Source organism: Bradysia coprophila, unplaced genomic scaffold (genome assembly GCF_014529535.1).
Source record: "Bradysia coprophila strain Holo2 unplaced genomic scaffold, BU_Bcop_v1 contig_297, whole genome shotgun sequence".
Lineage (NCBI taxonomy): Eukaryota > Metazoa > Arthropoda > Insecta > Diptera > Sciaridae > Bradysia > Bradysia coprophila.
In genome coordinates, this window is record NW_023503555.1 from 4,055,862 (window position 1) to 4,078,192 (window position 22,331).

General features: G+C 35.1%; 1 protein-coding gene across 1 annotated transcript; it reads right to left on the reverse strand.

Moving 5' to 3' along the window:
* Positions 1-21,303: 21,303 nt before the first annotated feature.
* LOC119078551 (glycine-rich cell wall structural protein-like) lies at positions 21,304-21,887 on the reverse strand. Its single transcript, XM_037186122.1, has 3 exons — positions 21,676-21,887; positions 21,538-21,588; positions 21,304-21,477 (listed from the first exon to the last, which is right to left on the reverse strand). Exons 1-3 carry the CDS (start codon positions 21,815-21,817, stop codon positions 21,362-21,364), a joined length of 309 nt encoding a protein of 102 aa, XP_037042017.1. The 5' UTR covers positions 21,818-21,887; the 3' UTR covers positions 21,304-21,361.
* Positions 21,888-22,331: the final 444 nt, after the last annotated feature.

Genomic DNA, 22,331 nt, shown 5'->3' on the forward strand with positions numbered 1-22,331 from the left:
CCACTCATCCAGTCTCACAAGGTCTAACAAATCCAAAATGAGACCACTCATCCAGTCTCACAAGGTCTAACAAATCCAAAATGAGACCACTCAGTCAGTCTCACTACGTCTAGCAAATCCGAAACCAGACCACTCATCCAGTCTCACTACGTCTAGCAAATCCGAAACCAGACCACTCATCCAGTCTCACTACGTCTAGCAAATCCGAAACCAGACCACTCATCCAGTCTCACTACGTCTAGCAAATCCGAGACCAGACCACTCATCCAGTCTCACTACGTCTAGCAAATCCGAAAGCAGACCACTCATCCAGTCTCACTACGTCTAGCAATTCCGAAAGCAGACCACTCAGTCAGTCTCACTACGTCTAGCAAATCCGAAAGCAGACCACTCAGTCAGTCTCACTACGTCTAGCAAATCCGAAAGCAGACCACTCAGTCAGTCTCACTACGTCTAGGAAATCCGAAACCAGACCACTCAGTCAGACTAGAACATCCTCAAATGAGTCTAAAGAGAGACGTCTCATGAATTTTGGATGAACTCCGATGAACTATTTCGATAAATTCTCGGTCTCAAATATTCTCAAAGGCTCGAAATACGTAGTCTCACGGCCATACAAAAGTTTCGGTCTCAAAAAGGGTCTCAAATACGTTTTTTTTTTCACCGGGGCAGCAGCGCGGCAATAACAATTTTTGGCATACATTTTCTCAAAATGAATATGCATACTGCATTCGTGTATTACCTGAGTTGATTTGTATTGCCATGCATGCTTTAAAAAAAAGTCCACTTGCAACGCTTAAAAAACCGTACAATTGCAAATGAATGACTGCAAGTATAATAAGAAAGAATTGAAAATTAAATTTGTTTGTAATATAAGGTCTGCTTGTGGTATAATCAAGATAAATTATGGCGATTTACCACCCGCTTTTCGATCTAATTTTGTACAATCTTTCCTGTTTCGGTTTAACTTTGTTTTTGGAATTATAAATGGTGCCGACAATGTTTTGAGACTTTTTGTGAAATTAATTTGTTGTTTATTAACAAAAAAAAATTGTTTCGCTCTCCTCTCTCTCTCTCTCTCAGCTCTGTGTCTCATTTGTAATTTGTAATTTCTGGTACGGTGGAATATTTATATGCGTACGACCAATTCGAATTAATATTTATTTTTAGCCAGATATAGAGAAACCATTACAGGAAATTTGTCATTGTGAAAGATTAACGAAAAAACGAACGAGTAGAAAGTTTAATTTATTTTGATGATATATAAATGTAGCAGAATTATAAATACGATTTGTGCAATGCATAACCATAAAAGATAAGAATGGTTTGAATGCGAGCGGATCGACTAGAAAATATTGGAACAATACAATAACCATCGGAATCAGTAACATTCTCCGAATAGTTTTTGGAAAATGGATTACAAATTTGTAGATCTATGATACAAATATTACGCAATTGAGCAACACCTGCAATAATAGTCTGTAGACTATGTATTACAGAGTGATGTAACTATTGTTCTCGATGGAAGTTCCGCTTATTCGAAAAGAGTCGAAGCGATTTTCAGATCCGAGTCATCTGCCGAGTCTGAGCTGTTACTCTACTAATAAAGTTCAGTTGTATAAGAAAGTCATCAAGGTCTTGCTAATAAAAAGGGCGTCATTTAATGGCTTGTCCTCTTCATTTCTGCCGCGAACGAAACAAAAGTCACTCGACGCGTTTCATTTTTAAGTACGTGAAATAATTCGTTTGAGCACATATTACTGATTCATATCAAAACTTTGCTCAGTAAGTGCAGCGCATAAAACGAATAAACAAAACAAAATATTTTATCATTTCCTTAAGCACATTCATCATTTCCAGCAAATTTCAACCATTTCAATACAGCATTGGACTCATGAGTCATTAACAATAATGATTTTCATCGTCATTAATTTCATTCGATGTTCAAACTGAAGTATTAAAAGACATTCTATATGTGGGCCGAAAGCAACGCCATCTGTTGTCAATTCTCTGGTTACATAGACTAGAAAGTAGAAACAATTTAATAAGCTCTTCTTCTTCTTCTTCTTCTCCTTTTTCAGCCTGTTTCTATCCACGGCTGGATGTAGGCCTCTCCAACTTCTTTCCATTTCGTACGATCCATTGCCATTTGCTGCCAGTTTGTACCTGCAATATTCTTAATTCCATTTGTGGTCCAACGTTCGTCTGTCCTTCTTCGTCTGTCCCAGCTCCATTTCAGAGATGCTATTCTTTCCATGAGCTCAAGGTCGCTACATTGTAACATTTCCTTTTTTATTGACTTTCCTTCAAATACCTGGTTTTATTGTTAGGAAAACATTTCCCCATATTTTCTTAAATTTTCCCAATAAATTTTTTGAAAAAGTGTGGAAAAATATAGAAAAATGTGAGAAACTTTCTCAAAAATAGTCCTGATAGACTCTGTCTTTTATTTAACCTGTTCCGTATTCAGTTAATCGTGTGAGGAAGGTCAGAGCACCTAGCAGGGCAATAGAGGTTTTACCACGTCAAATATTTCGATACCAATAATACCATTAGCAGCCTTAATGGTAATTTTGCAATGACATTAAGAAAAAAGGTATCGCATACTTAGATTAAAGTACTACTTTATTTTTTTTCTATTATTCTGCTAGGTGCAAGGTCATTCTACTGCCCATGTAACAAACTAGAGGAAATTGATTAAAGGTCTTAGGTCATCTGTTATCGAAGTAAACATAATCGATAAGCTCAACATAATCGATAAGCTCTGACTATAGCGGCCTCTTATCGGAAAGTGTATGTTAAAACTATTGAAGTACTAGATTTTGTTTCTGTCGATCAGAAGACGTACCAGATTCAATTATAATCTTGGTGATATTGTCGTCCATTACAAGTTTAAGCAACGTTATGGAAACGATTGATGTATAAATCTATCTGTGCTCGCACAAAAATTCTGTATTCTCGACAGTTCAGAATCTTTGCGAGTTACAAATTTTCCAACAGATTCAATTCTCGAGGAATTAGAAATCTCTCTACACCAGTAACAGTTGAACGCATTGTGCTTATTGTTCTCTTTCGTTTATGTGAATGTGCTTAAGTTAATGGTGAACAAAATGTATTGTTTCTGTCAGCTTCACCAACAGATTACAAAAAATAGGTTTCTGCAACCTGAGGACATTCCGAGCTACGTTGATAGTTCGTAAACATTCCCTACAACAGCAAATGTGTAACCTATCCTCATAGCCAGTACAATGGGACCAAACGGAGGTCACCGTGTGAGCTATATGTTAGTATAACGGCTAATTTTAATAAAAAAAGAGTTAATAATTTTTGAAGGTTATAACAGTATTTAACAGTCTAAATAGGACGAAGAGTTCTAACTGTTTGAGAGTCGTGAATTACTAACAGTTCGTTGCCTTTATTAAGAGGAATCAATGCTTTGTTGAAAAGCCTAATTAGGGCGTTTTTTGAGTAATGTCTTTCCGCTGTTGTCTTTTTGAATCCTCAAAAATGCAAGGCGACAAAAACGACCACAAAATTATTTAATTAAAAAAAAAAATTAGGTATGTTTGTGGCATTTTCACCACTTCTGAGTAAATTCAGCATTTTATGCAAATTTATGCAAACTGTTGACTTTACTCAGAACTGGTTGAACCACATTTGTGGTGGTTATTGTTTTCTTACATTTTTCAGAAACAATTTTTGTAATATCTTTATAAAAATAGAATATGAAACGCCTAAATCTAGACTCTAATTTCAGCTAAGTGTACCTCTTAAGTATATGAACATTTTCAAATGTTGGCTTTGGAATTCTATTTACTTTAATAACAAATAAAAGATCAAGCGGGGAATTGATTCTAATATTCAAAAACTATAGAATCTGTTGATTTCTTCATTTCGTTTAACAATCGATACCGCGATTATGAAAAAATGCAACTTTAAACCAGTTTTAATCAAATCAGTGATTAATTACGACATTTGATTACCATCCCAATAATATTGTTTTGTTTTAGTGAAATATTTGTTGCAATAAAAATGAAACTAAAAAGAGGAAAATGATTATTGAGTGGAATAATTTTCGTAACTAGCCGTTGGCTTATCAAATCTTTTTATAAACTTACGGAATTCGAAACAGGTATATGGTTATGGTTATAAATGCTGCATATAGATCATTGCACTTCATGCATGTAACGAAATACAAAGCAATAATTCTGTTGTTACGAGAGGCGCATTTTACCTTTTAGATGATTCAAACAGGTGTAGGCGTAACATAAATATGTAAGTATAATCTCTAATCTTTATGGAATATGTTTGAATTGATGTTTAAATGTATATACGAAAGCTTGAAGCGTAAAGAAATTGTAAGTTAACTGACATTTTGTTCTCGCTCTGAGTATGTACTCAACAAATCAATCATGCATGGTATAGAATGGGTCATAAAAACCAGAAATAATCGAATTGAAAACCGGAAAATCTGTCGATATTAGTCTAATGTTTCAAGCCGAAGTCTTGGCGGAAAACACAAAGAAGCCGTCAAGGCAGCCAGAGCTAAGAAACTTTGTTCTGCGACCAGAGAATATTTTGTATTGTAATCGTATTGGAAAGAAACAAAGAATGAAATTTGGAGTATAATGATGACGAATGTTGGCTTCTAATTGGCACGGATATCACAGATACTAAATCTGATATCCAAGCGACGGACGAAAATAAGGGGTGAGCTATGGCTGATGTGGTCTTATATAGTGAAATGAATGTTAAAATATCTGAAGTTCAAGACTTTGCATCACTTTATTGAAGATATGTGAAGTGCAGTGAGAATTTCGAGAAAAATTTGTGAATTTTGAATTTTCAAGAGTTTCACGAATTTCAAGAATGTTCATAAATTTCGACAATTTTCGAAAATCAATTATACGAAAATAGGCCCTGAGTGTCAGATTCTATAGATGTACTATACTATACTATACTGCTGTTGGTGCCTGTGAAAATTTTTAACTCATGAAAGCTTTCTTCGACGATTTTGTAGAAACTGGACGTGGACATACATTAATGTAGGATGTTGTACGTTCCTATCCCATGCAAATTTCAGAATTTATTCAGTTCCAATTGCAAAATATTAATCTTTCCTACGCTCTGCAATCATTACAATTTACATATCTTCGCCAGCTTTTTTATTCCTCCTCGAATCCACGGCTAAATATGTTCAGAATATTTATAAAAATTCGAAACGAATAATACGCTTCAGGCCTATCGAACATTAATATTTTCCAGAATCGTAAATTGCTTATCAACATGCAATTCACCTGTGCCTCGATTCTAATTATGATCGTTAGTTCCATGCCCCTCACATCACATATCTATAATACTTTTTAAAATTTATATTCTATCTCCTGTGGCATTTTGAATAAAACAATTTTTTTTGTGTGTATGTTAGACACTGTATTATATAGATGCAGATACAGATAATGTACACCTCAATACACTGATTTATGATGAGAAAAGATTTTTTTTTCATTTTCATTTGAGAATAAATTAATCTGATTCGTGATAGAAAGAAATTGTTTAGATCGGGATTAATTTTACATATCAGAACAGGTTGGAGTTTGTTGATTCTTCGTTGTTGTTATTTTTTTTATTATTATTATTCACTCACTTTATATTATGTGCTGTTCGAATAATAATCGAATCGTGATGGATCTGATATGTTATACGAAGATTAATACCAGTGTTGCTGGGTGTTGTGAGTTTTTAAATTAAATATTAAAAGTCGTTTGAATCGATCAATAAAATTTAATGTTTGTGATTTTTTGCGATGGAATTTGTAACAAACATTAATTCGACGAGAGAATATTTAACTCCTGACCAGGAAATATATATATATGTACGAGCAGTCGTTCTCAATTGTTATATACACTCATTATTGCTACCATGAATTGAAACGAAATCTAATTATTTTTTCATTCCTTTGACTGAAAGTCAGGGTCCCACGACAGAAAATCACTTGAAACGTTCACAACGATTTTTTTAAACAATGTTCTACATTATTGGTGAAAACGTTATTGGGTGATTCACATGCTTTTAAGATGAGTACACAGTTCGTGAAAAATGGTTGAAAAATTACTGAAAAATCGACGCTCTACAAAATGAATAAAAAATTGCGGCGCGAGGTTTAAAATACATTTTCAATACATTTTTAGGTGCAATCGGTGAGGAGGTTCTAAAATTCACCATTCGTGGGGCCTAAGAGGCATGGATGCTTATCTAGAATTGTAGCCCACATTTGTGTGTCTCGTACTTCATTTTTGATGATATCTATTCATCAGAATCCTTTTTTAAAAATGTACCACCGCAAAAACGACCAGGAATATGTAAGTTTTAAATAAAGATTAGTTTTGGTTAGTCGTTCCACCAGCTCTAAAAAAAAGCTCTGAGAAAAGTTAACAGTTTAACAAAATTTTCATAAACTGCTCAGTTTTCTCAGTGCTGGTCAAACTGCCACAACCAAATTTATTTTCTATTGAAAGCTACCACATTCGTGGTCGTTATTGCGGTCGTACATTTTCCGATTTTAACCGATTTTCAAATTTTTTATTTTAAAAAACAAAGAATGAAATTCTGGAGTATCGCGGCCTAGATGAATAATATTGAAATTAAGAGATGCGAGTGAAACATTTTAAACATTCTTCGACGAAGAATTAAATTCTTTAGCTTGAGTTATCGTGAAAAACTCTTACCCGATTTTCAATTGAGTTGACGATGGATTAAGGACTTGAGTTCGTAGGTGGGGTAGCGACAAGAGAGTTATTTCCTTGTAACCTCATTACGTAATATAGAAAAATAGAGGTTTCCAGCAATGGAAGCGAATTTACTTATACCTTTCCAAATCACTTTTACTCATCAAAATGGACTAAGAATTGGCCAAGTTATCAGTCTACAAAGTTGAGGAATTTTCCGGTACACTTTTTGGGAAAGTACCAATACCAACGCCATCTGGACTCACCCAAAAAAAGTTGTTCCACAAAATGTCGGCGTAGGATGACCCTCTTCAGAAAAAAAAACAGATTTTTGAAAGAGACTCATTCCTTCAGAAGACATATGACTTTAGATTTTTTCATATAAATGGGTTTTCCGGCCGGAAAATAGTTTTTCCACTTTCCGGAAAAAATTTAGTTCTATACTTTTTCACCACAAACAACATGCTTAATCAAAAAAAAATTCAAAAGTTGCAAGGCGAGCGGAATGAGACATGCAACCGTACTACAAATAGCTTAGAAAATAGAGCGAAGTGTAAAGATAGTTGCTACTCTTATCTATTAGGACGAATAGAGCGAATGGAAGAAACAAATATCTCGGTTTGCGGTGCCTTTGCTACTATTATTAAATGTTAAAAAAGTCTATTGAAAAATGTTCAGTCTAGCTACCTGATTCACCCGAGTGGTGAGGCCTAATAATATATAAAACAAAGACGGTGCTGTGATACGAAAATGAATTCTTTGATCCATATTGAATTTTTCGATTTTTTACACCTAGCCCAGCGGATCCAGATCGTATCAGATTTTACGGTTACCCATATACCTTTCATTTTTTATTGACCATGAAATTTGAATTAGTTAATCTGATATTTACGAACGGTTTTTTTTTCTCGTCTGTCTCGTCGTCGTCGCTCTATTTCAAGTCTCTAATATCCTAACAATTGAATCAAAATATTGAATTTGGGAGTTTCCTCATATGTGTGTTAGCAGCAATTAATTACCGAACAATAGGAATGGTAAAGTGTTAGACTATTTGCAGCAAAAAAATGCACCGCTGCTATGCGGTAAAGGTCAAACTATTTTGTTACATTTCATAATAAATAAATGTTCTCAATCGTCCTCGATACAATTTTATTTCGTATAAAAATAGCGAAGAATTTCTATTTTTAGCTGAAAAAAAAAACTTTGCAAAAACTATCTTTAACAAAACGGTCTATTGAAAATCGAACAATCTATTGTGTTGCAAACATTTTGTGTAAATGGTGAGCTTGCTTATCTGATTTAACTGATCTGGTACCATGATATGAGTGTACAGTACTGAGTCAGTACTACTGACCCACAAACACCTTATATTATTGTGCTGTGACACCAGTTCAATATTGACCTTTGAAATGAAATGAAATGGAATGCTGCACAAAGTAATGTAGAACGGTAAAACATATCCGACTACACCCTTTAATATTTACAAAATAGAATACAACTCGTCACTGATTGAAATGGAACATTAAACAACTCACACCATGGTGTAATGGATTTTCAAACAAATTTTACGCGCTTTTGAATTGCATAGTCCGTAATCCATTAAATAACTCGGGATAAAAATTAAAAGTCTAGTTTTCTTGTGTTCTCGTCTTCGTTTCGAATCAAAATTCCAACGAAAACTCTACTATTCAACTTTTTATCTCGAGTTTGTAAATTTACTTGCTATGATTTACTAAATCCTTTTACTTGTGTTCCCTAGCAATGGTAATAGGCCATTTTAGTGTCATAATTACACATCAAGAGCCTAATAAAGTACTTTGCACCTGATGTCATAAATAACCATTACATCCCTAGGGTTGTAAAGTCATTTTTCTCAACTCAGTAGGCAAATTTAAAAGAAAATTAGTTTAAGATTTAGAGAATTCATTTCGATCAATCATTCGTTCTGTACTGCCTTATCTGTCAAGAAAGGAAAGGGCACGAAGAGTCACAATCACAGTTTTTCGCTGTCGCAACTTACACTATCGATGTTCGTGATGATAAGTTGCAGATGTATTATGACCATTTACAATCGTGTTTTCGCCGGCCAGGGATTCCTCTTGTTGTTTAAACTGGATCAGTATCAATGTGTAGGTGGCTAATGCTCCAATGATCTGAATCATTAAATAAAATTGATTAAGTGATCAACCCTATTGAGGGGCCTGTATACCGAGTAGAGTAAGTTTAGATCAATCTTAAAGAAATTGTTGGCGCTAAATTCAATTTTTCTATGTAACAGCCAGTGATCGAAACTGTCCAACTAAAGGTAAAGGAAACTTGAGCACCATTTTTTGTGGGAATTTCAAGACGAATTTTACCAGATTTAGCAATTGCTTTCCTGTACAGTTTTGATTGTGTGTATCCAGAATATGTCCACAACTAAATGCCTGTCGGAATTTAATCGAAATCAAAATCTATTTAAAATTAGAAAATCAAAAAAAATCTTTACTTCCATCACAGTCAATTCGGTCGACAGGGTCGTCAATCCAATTTTGACGAAATTCTGAATCATCCAAAATGTCACGCACGTTATAAGTTCAACCCGATTTGTTACACTGCTGTCCATGAATACCCAACTGATTAAGTACACCTGCGATGTGGTCAACGTAAAATCATGAGCTATTCTAATGATCAACATGATGCCATAATTATCGTTGATCAATTCAATCAACGAACATAACTCCTTGTACATCATAAACAATTTCGTTATCTTTGCCACATTCGATCGGTTCCCGATCCTCGTCGATTCGCTGGTCAATTTGATCTGAATATTTTTCAACATCCGGAATCGTTCTCTGATTAGAAGGACATAATTGATGTACGACAAGGACATCGTTCCACTACATATTTGTTCGTACTGATAGAGAAATGCGAACACATACAGTCCGAAAGAGGTGAGTCCGTGGCCGTAGAGGAAGAATAGGACGAAGGCAGTCAGTACTTCGTAATAGATTAAACAGAGAAGAACGGCCACAATGTTATTCAAATACAGTTTTTTGTATCGAATTTCCATTCGAAAATCGTTCTTTATGACCTCGTCAATACCGTGGATCTGATTCAGGAATGACAACTGTCGATTCTTCTTAAATTCACACAGAACTATCGACACTATAAATCCCACATTGTTGAATAGTATTTCGAAACCGGCAATGACTGCCCAGAGATAGCTCTTTCTAAAGATTGGCAGAATGTTTCCCGCTTCTTGAATTAGAACAGATGAGTACATAATAAGTGAGTAGTACACAATGATCGAGACAAGACCGTAAATTGATAATATCAACGATGGTTTGAGCAGATTACCGACTCTGAGGAATGGTGATATACAATACACTCGTTGAAGTATCATTGTTGGCTTTAAAGCGTCCCACAGATTTAGTTTAGTCATTTTGTGTTTCTCTCTTCGAAATTATTTTCTTTATTTTATTGAAACGCGCAAACCATGTAATGCTCTGCCGCTATACTTTGATCGTACACTCACTAACTGACCTTTGATGAACTATTTCGTTTTTTCCATTTTATTTTTATACTGGACGCTTATGGACTTATGAGGAGAATTTTGTGTGCCTTGTTATTCATAACCTGACGTTAAACTAAAGTAATACACCAGCGTAATGTCTGTCACTTATACCTCAAACATTTATATACCGTATATCAGATCATGTCAATCAAAATAATTAATTTGTTTTCTATTAGCTGTTTAGTGGCATTATGGGCATAACAAAATACAATTTTTTTTTCTCCTCTCGGTTGTGTGTGAAGTCTCAATGCCATGTGATATAATATACCACAGATAGCGATATCGAAGGACAGATAAGGTGCTAAATTAATGGGTGAAAAAAAAAGTTATTAAAAACCGCTTTATGTCCGCCGATCGATTCGGATCGGAAGGATGAACTAAATTCTTTATTGTGATCGATTTTCGGGTTTGACCTACATTTCAGTTAGAGTGTCACTCTGGAATGTTATTCCGTTAGAAAGTTTACGATTTAAATGCGAAGAATATTGACTTGCTTTAAATCATCTAATCCACTCCACATACACTGGTCCGGAATGTTCTGAAAATTTACATAGATTGTGGTGAATCATCACAAGAGTATATTGAGAATCTTTTACTTCATTACTTGGAACATACGTTTTTAAAATACCATTTCTCATCAGGCCATGGTCACAGTGGCAAAAAAAAAAGAACAAACTACGAGAGGTAGTCATAACTTTATACACGCTAATTTTTAGTGAATCATTAGCTGTTGATGTGATGAGTGCATTTAGCATTCTATGTTAACCAATTTAATGATGATCAGTTCATCTTTTGGTTTAACAAATTCAACAAATGCACATCGTGTCTGTAGAAGAATCAAACTACTCATGCATAAGCATTTGACTTGTTTACAGGTCTGTTGTGTATGTGTTTACACATCGTTCTGATGTGCTTTTTCTTTCGCAGTATTAACTAGAAGAACAATTCAAAAATTACACTCCTTTTTCTGTCATCTTTACTCAACCTCTGAAGCATGAGAGCACATTTAAGTCTAGGCTGAAATGCCTATCAAAATGAATGTAACATCGAACATAAATTAATTAGAAGCATAACAGAGTCAATACTCTCCCCTCACATATGTTGTGTGAAGCAAATTAGAGACGAATCAGGCTGCTTCGACCTCCGATCAAAGGTAAAAGGTTAGAGTGGGCTAACCATCTTCAGTCGTTTCCCCTATAACCGTTACACGATAGAGCATAAACGAAACTTTCTTTTTGAACTAGTATTGTGAAAGATAGTTAAAGAAGCCTTTTGTCCTAGGACGAGTAAATAGTGAAAAATCGGAGAGACTGCTGTGAAAATTCTACAAAACACAGTCCACGAACATTCAAAATCATTCTCTGAGTTCATGAGGAAAGAAACACGCTACTCACCACGTAGTGAAATTATGCCTCAGACGTACAGCAATGTAAAAAGATCGAGAGATATTTTCAACAAAGGAAGTAGCAGATTCAATGATTTTGTTGCGATACGCTTGCAATTTCTAAAGGGTTTTAGACAACATACTAACTCTTTAAAAACGAAGGTTCATTGATTATCCAAAAAAAAATCCCTTGCGTTCTTAATCCCGTTGGTGTGACCTGCAGAGTTCAGAAATTGATTGGACGTAGCAATTTGTTTTTAGTCTCATATAAATCCACCGACAACTTTGGTTCTTTCCATGATAATCATCCATCCCAGTGGCGGATTATGCCATGGGCAATTCGGGACTTTGTCCTGGGCGCTGGAAAAATTGGGGCGCTGGAAAAAATTATGAGCAAAAAAATGACTCTAAATTACATAGGAAAATTTGAAATCGAAAATATCGCGCCAAATTTAGATCGCTCTAGAGTGATTTCGTTATCAATATTTTAATGAAATTTAAACTTTTTATAGCCATGGCAGTATGGGCAGTATGTCACCTAAATTTTTACAAATTCTTCCAAGTCTCATTTTTATGTTGTATATTTTGTATTCATATACTCTCAAGTAATATTGACAAAGTCGGGTTTTAAAAAGCCTGGCGCAAAACTTGAGCCCAAAAAATTCACTTTAAAGGTGTTTTGGCTAAAACCATAAAAATACAAACTTTTTTCAACAAAAGCAGAAGATCTGTCGATTTTTTTATCATGAACACATACCCTAATATTTTAATACTATCACCCATCAATTTTTTGTTCTGAGTTGATATAAGCTTGTCCTGCAAATTCAGGTGAAAATCTACGAGTTTCTGAAAGTATATATATGTGTCGAAGGTCACCAAAAAATACTTTTTGTACTTCAGTGCGTATTTTATTGCTTCCATACATAAAATCTTGTTGCTAACTCGTGCCTATTTTGAGCATACGATGTGTTGTCAACCTCGGCTTCGCCTCGGATTGACAATTTTCACATCTATTGCGCAAAATTTCCATTTACGCAATAGTTAGCAAAATAGCTATTAAGCTATTACAAGTCCGATGAAAGTATGAAAAAAGTTGAAAAATATTTCCGAATTTCGTTTTGCATGATCATTGTGAAATTCAAAGTGAGCTCTAAAAACATGTGACCTTAAATATTGTCTTGTGAATCAGGAAAAAAATGTAACTTTGTTCGACTTAAAATCTTTACAGTGACCCGAAATTTGGTAAAATTATAGTTTTTTGAAGCAAGTTGAAAAATCAATACTTCTGAGATAGAAACTCATTTTTTATATATTTAAGATTGATTAATAATAACTAAATAAGTCTCTTTTTTTGTCGTTGACACAATGTTGATTTTCCCACTTGTCTCAAACATATTTTACTGATATTTCGAACCACGGTTTCGACAATAATTCTGATGTAGATCGGTAGTTATGCTGGACTTTTCTTTTTTTCTTGTTATCATCAGTGCAGATTCTGTGACTCTAGTCCGTACTACCTCCTTTCACTCATGCGAAGAAACTGTCTAACAAAACAGGAAACAAAATACCAAAAAACAGAACAAAATTGGCGCTTGATTTTTATTTGCCAGGGGCGCTAGAAACGTTAATCCGCCACTGATCCATCCTTTATTGGTAGCTTAAAATCACCATGACAAACATTTCTAATTTGACATTACAGTGCTGTTCATATCAGCTGTCATTGTTTCCTCTTGCTGTTTGAATTGAATGAGTATGAGAACATAACTGGTCAGGGCGCCTACCACCTGGTAAGATACACATATAATTATAAATTCATTAGGTCTTAATACATGGAGTAGATGGTGTGACTCACAGCATATAGCAGATTCAAATCGATCTTAAAGAAATTGTTGGCATTGAATTCGATTTTACGATGTAATAGCCACAAGTCGAAACTGTCCAACTGAAAGACATTTTTATTCAACAAAATGGATACAGGGAGACGTCAAGTCACACTCAACATACCATACATTGAACATCCTCGTCGTCGCTATTTTTATTGGATTTGTTGATGGTGTAACTACATGTCTTTGCCTAAATGCAATCAAATTCAATTGAATATCGAATGCTCGGAACGGGTCAGGCCTGGTCTGACCGGAACTCCAATCTGATTTCGACCCGAATGTGAGATAAGATTTCAGTTCGACACGTACTGGGCCTATACCTGAAATTTTTTACTTCGGATTCAACCTTAAACAGGCCCGAGCCTACATTGGTTCGTCCCGAATATGACCTTCGTGACCATAATTACACGTTTCGTGAAAATTGTGATTTCGTAAAAATTTCTGGTTCAGGTCAGGTTCGGGCCAAACACGAAGGTTCAGATTTGGGTCGAACCAATTCAGCTTTGGATTGAACCCGAAATCGAAAATTTCCGGTTCAGGTCTAGCTCGGGATTAACGAACATGAAATCTTACTTCGTGTTGAAATCCAATTTGAGTCACCCTGGATTAAAACAGGTAAGCTAAAGCCTGATCCGAACCTCAATCAAATATAATATTAATAAACCCCACTTGAATACGCACCTCAACAACAGTAATTTCCGTCAACAATGTGGTAAGGACCATTTTCACAATATTCGGCAACATCCAAAAACAAATGGCGAAAACCAATTCGAATTTGTCCTCTCCATTATTGTCCATTAAAATCCAACTGATCAGATACACTTGCGATGTAGTCAGTGTAAAATCATGAGCAATTCGTAGTATCAGAATGGATCCACTCATCTTATTTAACACGTCAATACACGAGCAAAGTTCCTTGTAGGTCATCAATAATGTTGAAAAAATTGGAATATTCTCAGCGTATCCGGCACCACTCTTCAATAACATTTTCTTCTCCTTCACCAATTCCTCTTGACGCTTTCGAATATATGCGAATCGAATGCGTAGCATTATAACATACAATATGTAGTTCCATGTGATAATGGCTGTGGCGGATTGTTCGAATTGGTACAGAAGTGCTAGGAAGCCCACTCCTAGGGTCAAGTATTGAAAACAATACAATTTGTAGAAGACATAAGACATCAACGGTACGTAATAAATGAAAATGATGAAATATGCCGTGTAGCATACTCGTCTTAATCGCCAGTACTTAAGTTCCATTTTGAGCTCATCAATAATGACCATATCGACATCGTACACTTTTTGCAGAAAGAGGATGTGAGCATTCTTCTTGAAATGCGAAAACGAGATCATTATTAGAATTCCGAAATTATTGAAAACAAGTTCGAAAACGGCGATCACAACAACCAAATAACTTTTCGAAAAAGTCTCATCGGATGGTCGAACTGATAGCATTTTTCCATCGGCATATTCTGTTTGGATCAGCCATAATGATAGCACCAAAGAGCAAAAGTAGGAAATAGCAGAAACGATGGAATAAGTCGCTGCAAAAAATGAATGGACAATTTGGTTTCCTTGCCGCTTCAGAGGAAATACGCAAAACAATTTCTGAACTGCAAATGTTAGGGATAATCCATCCCACAAATTCAATTTGGTTTTCTTTGACTGTCGTACGGACATTGTTCTCGTGACCCGATATACTTGAAATGAGTGTGATGATAGGTTTGTAGAACTTTTTCACTGTTGCGGCGAGGAATTTTTTTGAATTGAATTAGGTGTTAGGCCTTAAATAATTAATTTACCTAATCAGATAACAACCTTTAATGTTGATTGCATTCGAAAAACATGAAAATAGTCAGGTATGTACCGGGCTGTGGGGTGTGTCAGGTCTTTAACAAGAAAGCCTCCTCCGAGGAATGTCCACACTGAATTGGTTTCTAGCTATTAACTGCAGGCTGTTTAATTATGACGTATGCAGCACTTCTCTTTGCTTCAGAGTGAATATTCTTTCTGTGTGTTTTCTCTCTACTGCATTGATGCACTAGTTTGCTAATGGACAGGGAATTTGAAATGAACCATCGTCATCGCTGGTTGATCTGCTTTATATAACAAAATGGATGCTACACCTAATGAAGTAATAGATTTTGTTTCAATCTTTTGAAAATGGTGATTTATCAAACCAAGTAACACATTCGATATTAGTATCGTCTGTCAAAAGTTATGGAAACTTCTCAGCTTGATCCAGGGCCTATTTTGAAGGAATTAAATTCTTAAATTTTACAAGCGATTTTCTCTATATTTACTCCCCTATTAGAGCTATAATTATTCAGGGCCTATTGTAATGTAGGAATTCCATAAAATCCTAAAAATTCCTTACTTTGCAAATTTCGAAATCGAATTTTTAAGAATTAAAAATTGGCTCTGATTACGATTCGATAAATGGTGCGATTTACATTTGCTATTCATACCGAAATGGTATGTCCCGCTTCTGATCCACTTCTTATTCCAATGAAAAAATTATTTAAACAAACTAAAGTAACGAAATTAAAGAGAATTATCATTATAACCGCAATGTCACGAAATTTGTTAGTCAAATTCTTGTGTAACGTTAAATCGTGTGGTTGATGGATTTCTCCATCAGATGTTTTCGAAAAGAAGAAAACAAAAAATGAGTGGAAAAGATTTCTTTTACTAATATCATTAAGAAAAAAGCTCACCGAGTTGGATTACATTGTTGTTGGTATTCGATTGTTCGTTTGTACAAGAAAATTGGTCCGGACAATTATAGAGTATACCTACCATAAAATTGTATTACGAATCATAATAATAATGCTACGAAAAAAAAATCATTAAATAAATAAACTGCTTGTTTATTGTTCCATTTAGAAATGATTAGTCTTCCGGATTTATTGTTATTATTATTCAAACAAACAAAAAATTATGATTTTAATATGTCCGATTGTTTTGTTGTTCTTGTTGCTGTTGTTGTGGCAGTTTTTTTTCTCGTATCTTATACCATGATCGTGACTAAGGTGATCTTCATTTCTTTTCTTTGAGACGAAAAGAAGATGAAAAAAAGCTCAACTTGTAAGAGCCTTTTCTACGTTGTACAATTTTTTTTTCGTCTTCTTTTTGATTACGATCTGGTGTAAGTATCACTAACATTGAAGTTGTAATTCATCATCAATTCAAATAGAGTTAAGTACACATTAACCGAACTATCTCTATTTCTGCCTGAGATACCTATATTGTACCAATCGCTGTAATTCTTCTTCTGTGGCTTTGCTGTCTATAAATAAATTCGTTTATAATACACAAGACGGAAATAGGTTAGAAACTTTTTTTCTTTTCTTCAGGACACTTAACGAATCCACCTGAAACACCTGACTACCGTGTACTATGTTATTGCAAGACACAGTAGTATGTATCGATTGCGTACAATTTTTAAAAACTTCTATTCAGGGAAATTATAAGTGGCACCTCACGGTAGAATATACTTGTCGAGTGACATCTTGGGTTTCGTGGAACCAATAGGTTTGTTCCAAGACCATACGAATTGTAAAATTACTGTCAAATTTCATCCATAGAGACATAACCTCATCAATATTTATATGGAAACCGATCTCCTATAATGAGAATGGGGTTTAGAAACTAAGTATAAAATCTTATACAATTTAGTACTTAACTACATAAAACGAGCCATCAGAACAGTCGGAGCGTTTGCTGCGACTGAGCCCCTTACAAACCCGTATATCTATTGCGTACGTGACCCTAGTGAGTCTGTCACCCTACTTTGACCGTAAGCCTATTGCGCCGGTTAATGTAGTTAAAATAAAATTATTATGTAATATGTACATCTTACAAATTGCGCATAGCGCAATTACGAAGCCCCGTATGACGTTCCTTTCAAATGAAACAAAAATTTCAAATCGCCCTAAAATTTTATTTTTTTGAAGGGCCTAGTATCGGCCTCAGTCCGAGGACCCAAATTTAAAATTTTTTTCAACTACATTCTATTCGGCCTTTGATTACCTTCCAAATGAAACAAAAATTACGAAAAAAGGATGAAATTTGCTCGAGTTATATGTAAAATACACATAGGGCCCTAGTATCGGCCTCAGTCCGAGGACCCAAATTTAAATTTTTTTTCAACTGCATTCTATTCGGCCTTTTATTACCTCCCAAATGAAACAAAAATTACGAAAAACGGATGAAATTTACTCGAGTTCTATGTAAAATACACATAGGGCCCTAGTAGCATTTCACTTCTAAGGCCCTAACTCACGGTCCACTCACCCGATTTTAAAAAACTTTTTTTTCCTGGATTGGTATTGACAATACCTATCATTTGCCGTGTCATTTACATTTCCATCGTTTATTTTGCCATAAATATCACCAAAAGACCTTAAATCACTTAGGTGGCCCTAACTCACGAAGGGCCGACCCGAATTTGCCCATCTTCGAACTTAGCCTCACTATTTCGACTATCTTTCAGGGAAAAAAAATCGGGAAATCGGATTTGATTTACTCAAGATATCGACGTGACAGACGGACAGACGGACAGACAAAAATTTTATTGCAGATTCGTCATCTATGAACATAGGCAAACACTTTGCCCTTACCGTCTGCTTCGAATTCCATCAATTACACACGGCATCGTAATCCTATAAGCCCCTTTGTACTTCGTACGGGGCTAAAAACTGCTGTCACTGAATTATTTTATTTTATCAAAATTGTACGTAAAATTGAGAGGCAAAAAACGCAAAAAACACACCCTCGACACACGCATTCTCATGCTTCAAGCTGATAAAAAAATTGTAAATTATGAATTTCGTTATGTTATGTTATGCACACATAGAAACTGCCATTTCCATTTTTAAGCTAAGTTATTACTGTCTTCGTTTTTCTGATTTCTCTGATTGAACGGAAAATAAGAGAAATCAAGGAAACGTAGAAGAACAGATACGAAAGTGGCACTTTCTGCATGTGCAAAACAGTGCATCTTGTTATATTTTCGTATAAACAGATGGCGCACCCCTACAGTTCACATGGTTCACATACAAACCATATAATGTACAATATTTAACTACATAAGCGGCAGTGGATTTTGTGTGTAAGCAGTATGAGGGATTCTTCTGAAAAACAGAGACCGAAATCGGACGCGTTTTCTATTGGAATTTTTTATGTGTGCCCAGTAAGGTATTCGACCCCAAAAACCAAAACCACTTTCAAAAAAATCCTTCGAAGCTTTTGTGGCTGGTAAGAGGTCATCAAAAAACGAAAACCTGCACTTTTCTTACAAAAATTTCTGCAGTTACACGAGCCGTACAGGGTCGTGTGGGGTGTCATTAGAAAGTTAATTGCATATACTTCCGGGGCAAATAGGGTCTTATTGGGTTTAAAATTCATCTACACTGAGATATGTACAGTTAAAGAACCGAAAAAAGACTGAAAACTTACACTTTTCTTACAGAAATTTCTCGAGGTACACAAAACATGCATGGTCGTGTGGAATGTCATTAGAAAGGTAATTTTATGTACTTTCAGGGCAAACAGGGTCTTATTGGGGTTTGCGAGCATCTACGACTAATTATGAGAAGTTGAAATGTTTAAGTGCTTATATCGAATCGAAGATGCTACCAAACTTCCGTAAGATCTACTTTCCCTGAAAGTACATGCAATTACCTTTCTAATGACACCCCACACAACCATGGACGTTACGTGTACCTCGAGAAAATTCTGTAAAAAAAGTGTAAGTTTTCAGTCTTTTTTCGGTCGAAAACTTCAACTGTAAATATCTCAGTGTAGATGAATTTCAAACCCATTAAGACCCTATTTGCCCCAGAAGTACATGCAATAACCTTTCTAATGACACCCCACACGATCCTGTACGGCTCGTGTAACTGGAGAAATTTTTGAAAGAAAAGTGCAAGTTTTCGGTTTTCGATCACCTCACACTAGCCACACAAGCTTCGAAGAATTTTTTTGAAAGTGGTTTTGGCTTCCGAGGTCGAAAGTGAAGTAGAGTTTCTAAGCCAATTTCGGTTACTGTATAAAATAGCCATAATTTTTGAGATGGAAATTAGAAACCGTTAAATGTTATTAATCATCTTGTTTTTTATACGAAATTATAATATTTAAATGAACTAGATCATCATCTCTGCGATCAGATTTTTTCGGTTTGGCCATTGCGTGTGAATAAACATTTTTATTTCAATGTTTTGAATTGATTGATTATAAACTAAAATGAAGAGAACTAACGGAAGCAGCACTTTTAACGTCAAACCTAATTGGACATTACAAGTTGTTGGTTGTTGTTTTTTTTTTTTTCGTAAATCTTGCCATTTCAATCTATCGAATTGTTAAGATATTTTTGAGCTCAATTAAAAATTAGCCAGAATATTTTCTTAACATAGAAACATTGTTGATATTGTGGCACGTATTCAGTGTATAACACAAAAAGGGCTACCGCTAAAGAAATGTAGAGAGTTCGTTCGTTCGAATTTCTTGATTAATTGGTTGTTGTTTTTTTTTTGGATTTATTAGTTAACGTTGGCATGTATTTCGAAGATCATTAAAAAATATTCGTCCATTTGTCTCACGTCGACGTCTATATCTGGCTTAAGTTTTTTGCTGTCTGTAGAGACACTTTAAACAAAGAACAGTTTTTTGAAGATACTTTAGTAAGAATTAACCCGAAGCATGATGCATTAGAGGACTATACAAAATTTTGATGAAAGACCCATAGAACTTAATGACAAAATTTTTTCCGAGACATTTTTTAAATGTCATGGTGTCTTCTACATGTTTTTGCATTTGCACAAAAATGATCCATCATGGCTTCTTGGTAAAAAACAAATTTGAAGAATGTCTCGGTCAAAAATTTGTCACGAAAATCCATTGGTCTTTCACTTCTTAGTTGCAAAACTTGACAGATTTTAAGTCATGCGGCGAATTAATAAGTGGAAACAGGGGAAACAGAAGAGCAAATTCTATCCCTCAGATTCTGTTAATGATGACTGGAATGTCATCAATATCCTATTTTCGGTGAAGTTATGCAAAAGTTTAGAATATTTGAGCGAGGGCATATAATCGTATATCTTGAGTTCAAAAGGATATGTGTCATATATTTCATCGTCTAGACATCTGATATCGACAACGATGACAAATATAAACGATTTGCTCTGGCTAAACGTTTTTTTATAAGCGAAATATATGTTAAAACAACTGAAGCAAAAGATTTTGTGCTCAAGATTTTAAGATTCTTCAAAGGAAGTAATAGATTTATTGACCCGTTAGGCCTTGGTGTTTGTAAAAAGTACCTAATGGAACTTGTTTCAAGTAGATAATTTATATATTCAACAAGACTACTAGATGGATCTTGGCGACGGTATGAATAAAGATATCCGCATCCTCTCACATCGTAGAACTTTCAAAATTGTTGTTCGCTTGGATCTCGTATTGTAAATTCTACATCTATTACGTGAAACAATACCATTTCGATACATCTATTGACAATAATAGATTATATAAGCATCGAGGCTGGGTAGTGAGCATAGTATGGAAATAAGTTAATTTCGTTAACCTGCTAGGAAACCAAAGACTCCTGAAACAATCTCATTGAAGAACAATCAAAACGTTAATTAGGCTATTCCACGTGAAATTGTGGATGTCACAAAAGCCTGATTCCCTGACATTCATGGACACTTTGAATATAAAATCTCTGACTTGATAGAATTTGCCATTATACTCTTCAATTCAATATTAGAACGATTTATTATGCAGTGATTTCATTTTAATCACATTACTATTAAAATAAGCCGAAAAGGCCTCCTCCCGAAGAGTGGCCACGATCGCCATGGTATCCTGGTTCTTGGCCTCCAACTTTTTGTGCAAGATTGGTTCCGCCATGAGCACCTTGGGCACCTATAACAAAATTCCAGTTAAAGTAAATGTTTTAAAAACCTTTTGAATTGTGCCACTAACCGGCAGCCAAAGCGCCTTTAGGTCCACCAGTAACTAGGCCTGCAGCGCCACCTATTCAAACAAATATCATGAATTGGTTTGAATTGTTATTAAAGAGGAAAATGTTTTTCGGTCACAGGTCGCAGAGTTTTAACGTACCTCCAAGACCTCCAACAGGAACCGCTACAACACCCACCGCAAATCCTGCAGCTGCTTGGGCATGTCCGCCAAGGTCAAGATCAAGGGGTTTTGCCATAGCACAGGCAATAAATGCCAACACAACCAAAACGATGAATTTCATTTCGAAAAATTTGAGTTTCTTTTCGTTTAGAAAATAGTGTTCTACTGAACGGCAAGATGCAATTACTACCGTTTCGTACTTTATGCGACCTTATATACTCATATTGTTCTTTCGTCTAAAATCTGGTTGTTTCACTCAAATTATTTTTAAAAACAATTAAGTGCAAACCACAAAATGTAAATTAGATTACTTGCTGCTATGCCTATCTTTGTACTCGGAACTGGTTGTCTTAATAATATTGTTTACGCATGATATTGTGGTATAATGAAATGAACTAAATTAGACATTCATGTTGACTGCACATACTGGATTTACCGTTCAAGTATTTCAGATGCAACATATGAAGATGTGAAAATAGAAGACTGCTTTCTTATCATGATAAGAATGATTTTCAAATTGTTTTGACGACTAAATCATGTTATCGTAGCGTCGTTTTTTTAAAGAGCTCCATCCAAAGTCCAAAACTGATCTTTAATCTTTAATCCAATCCTCTATGTAAACAAACAAAAAACAG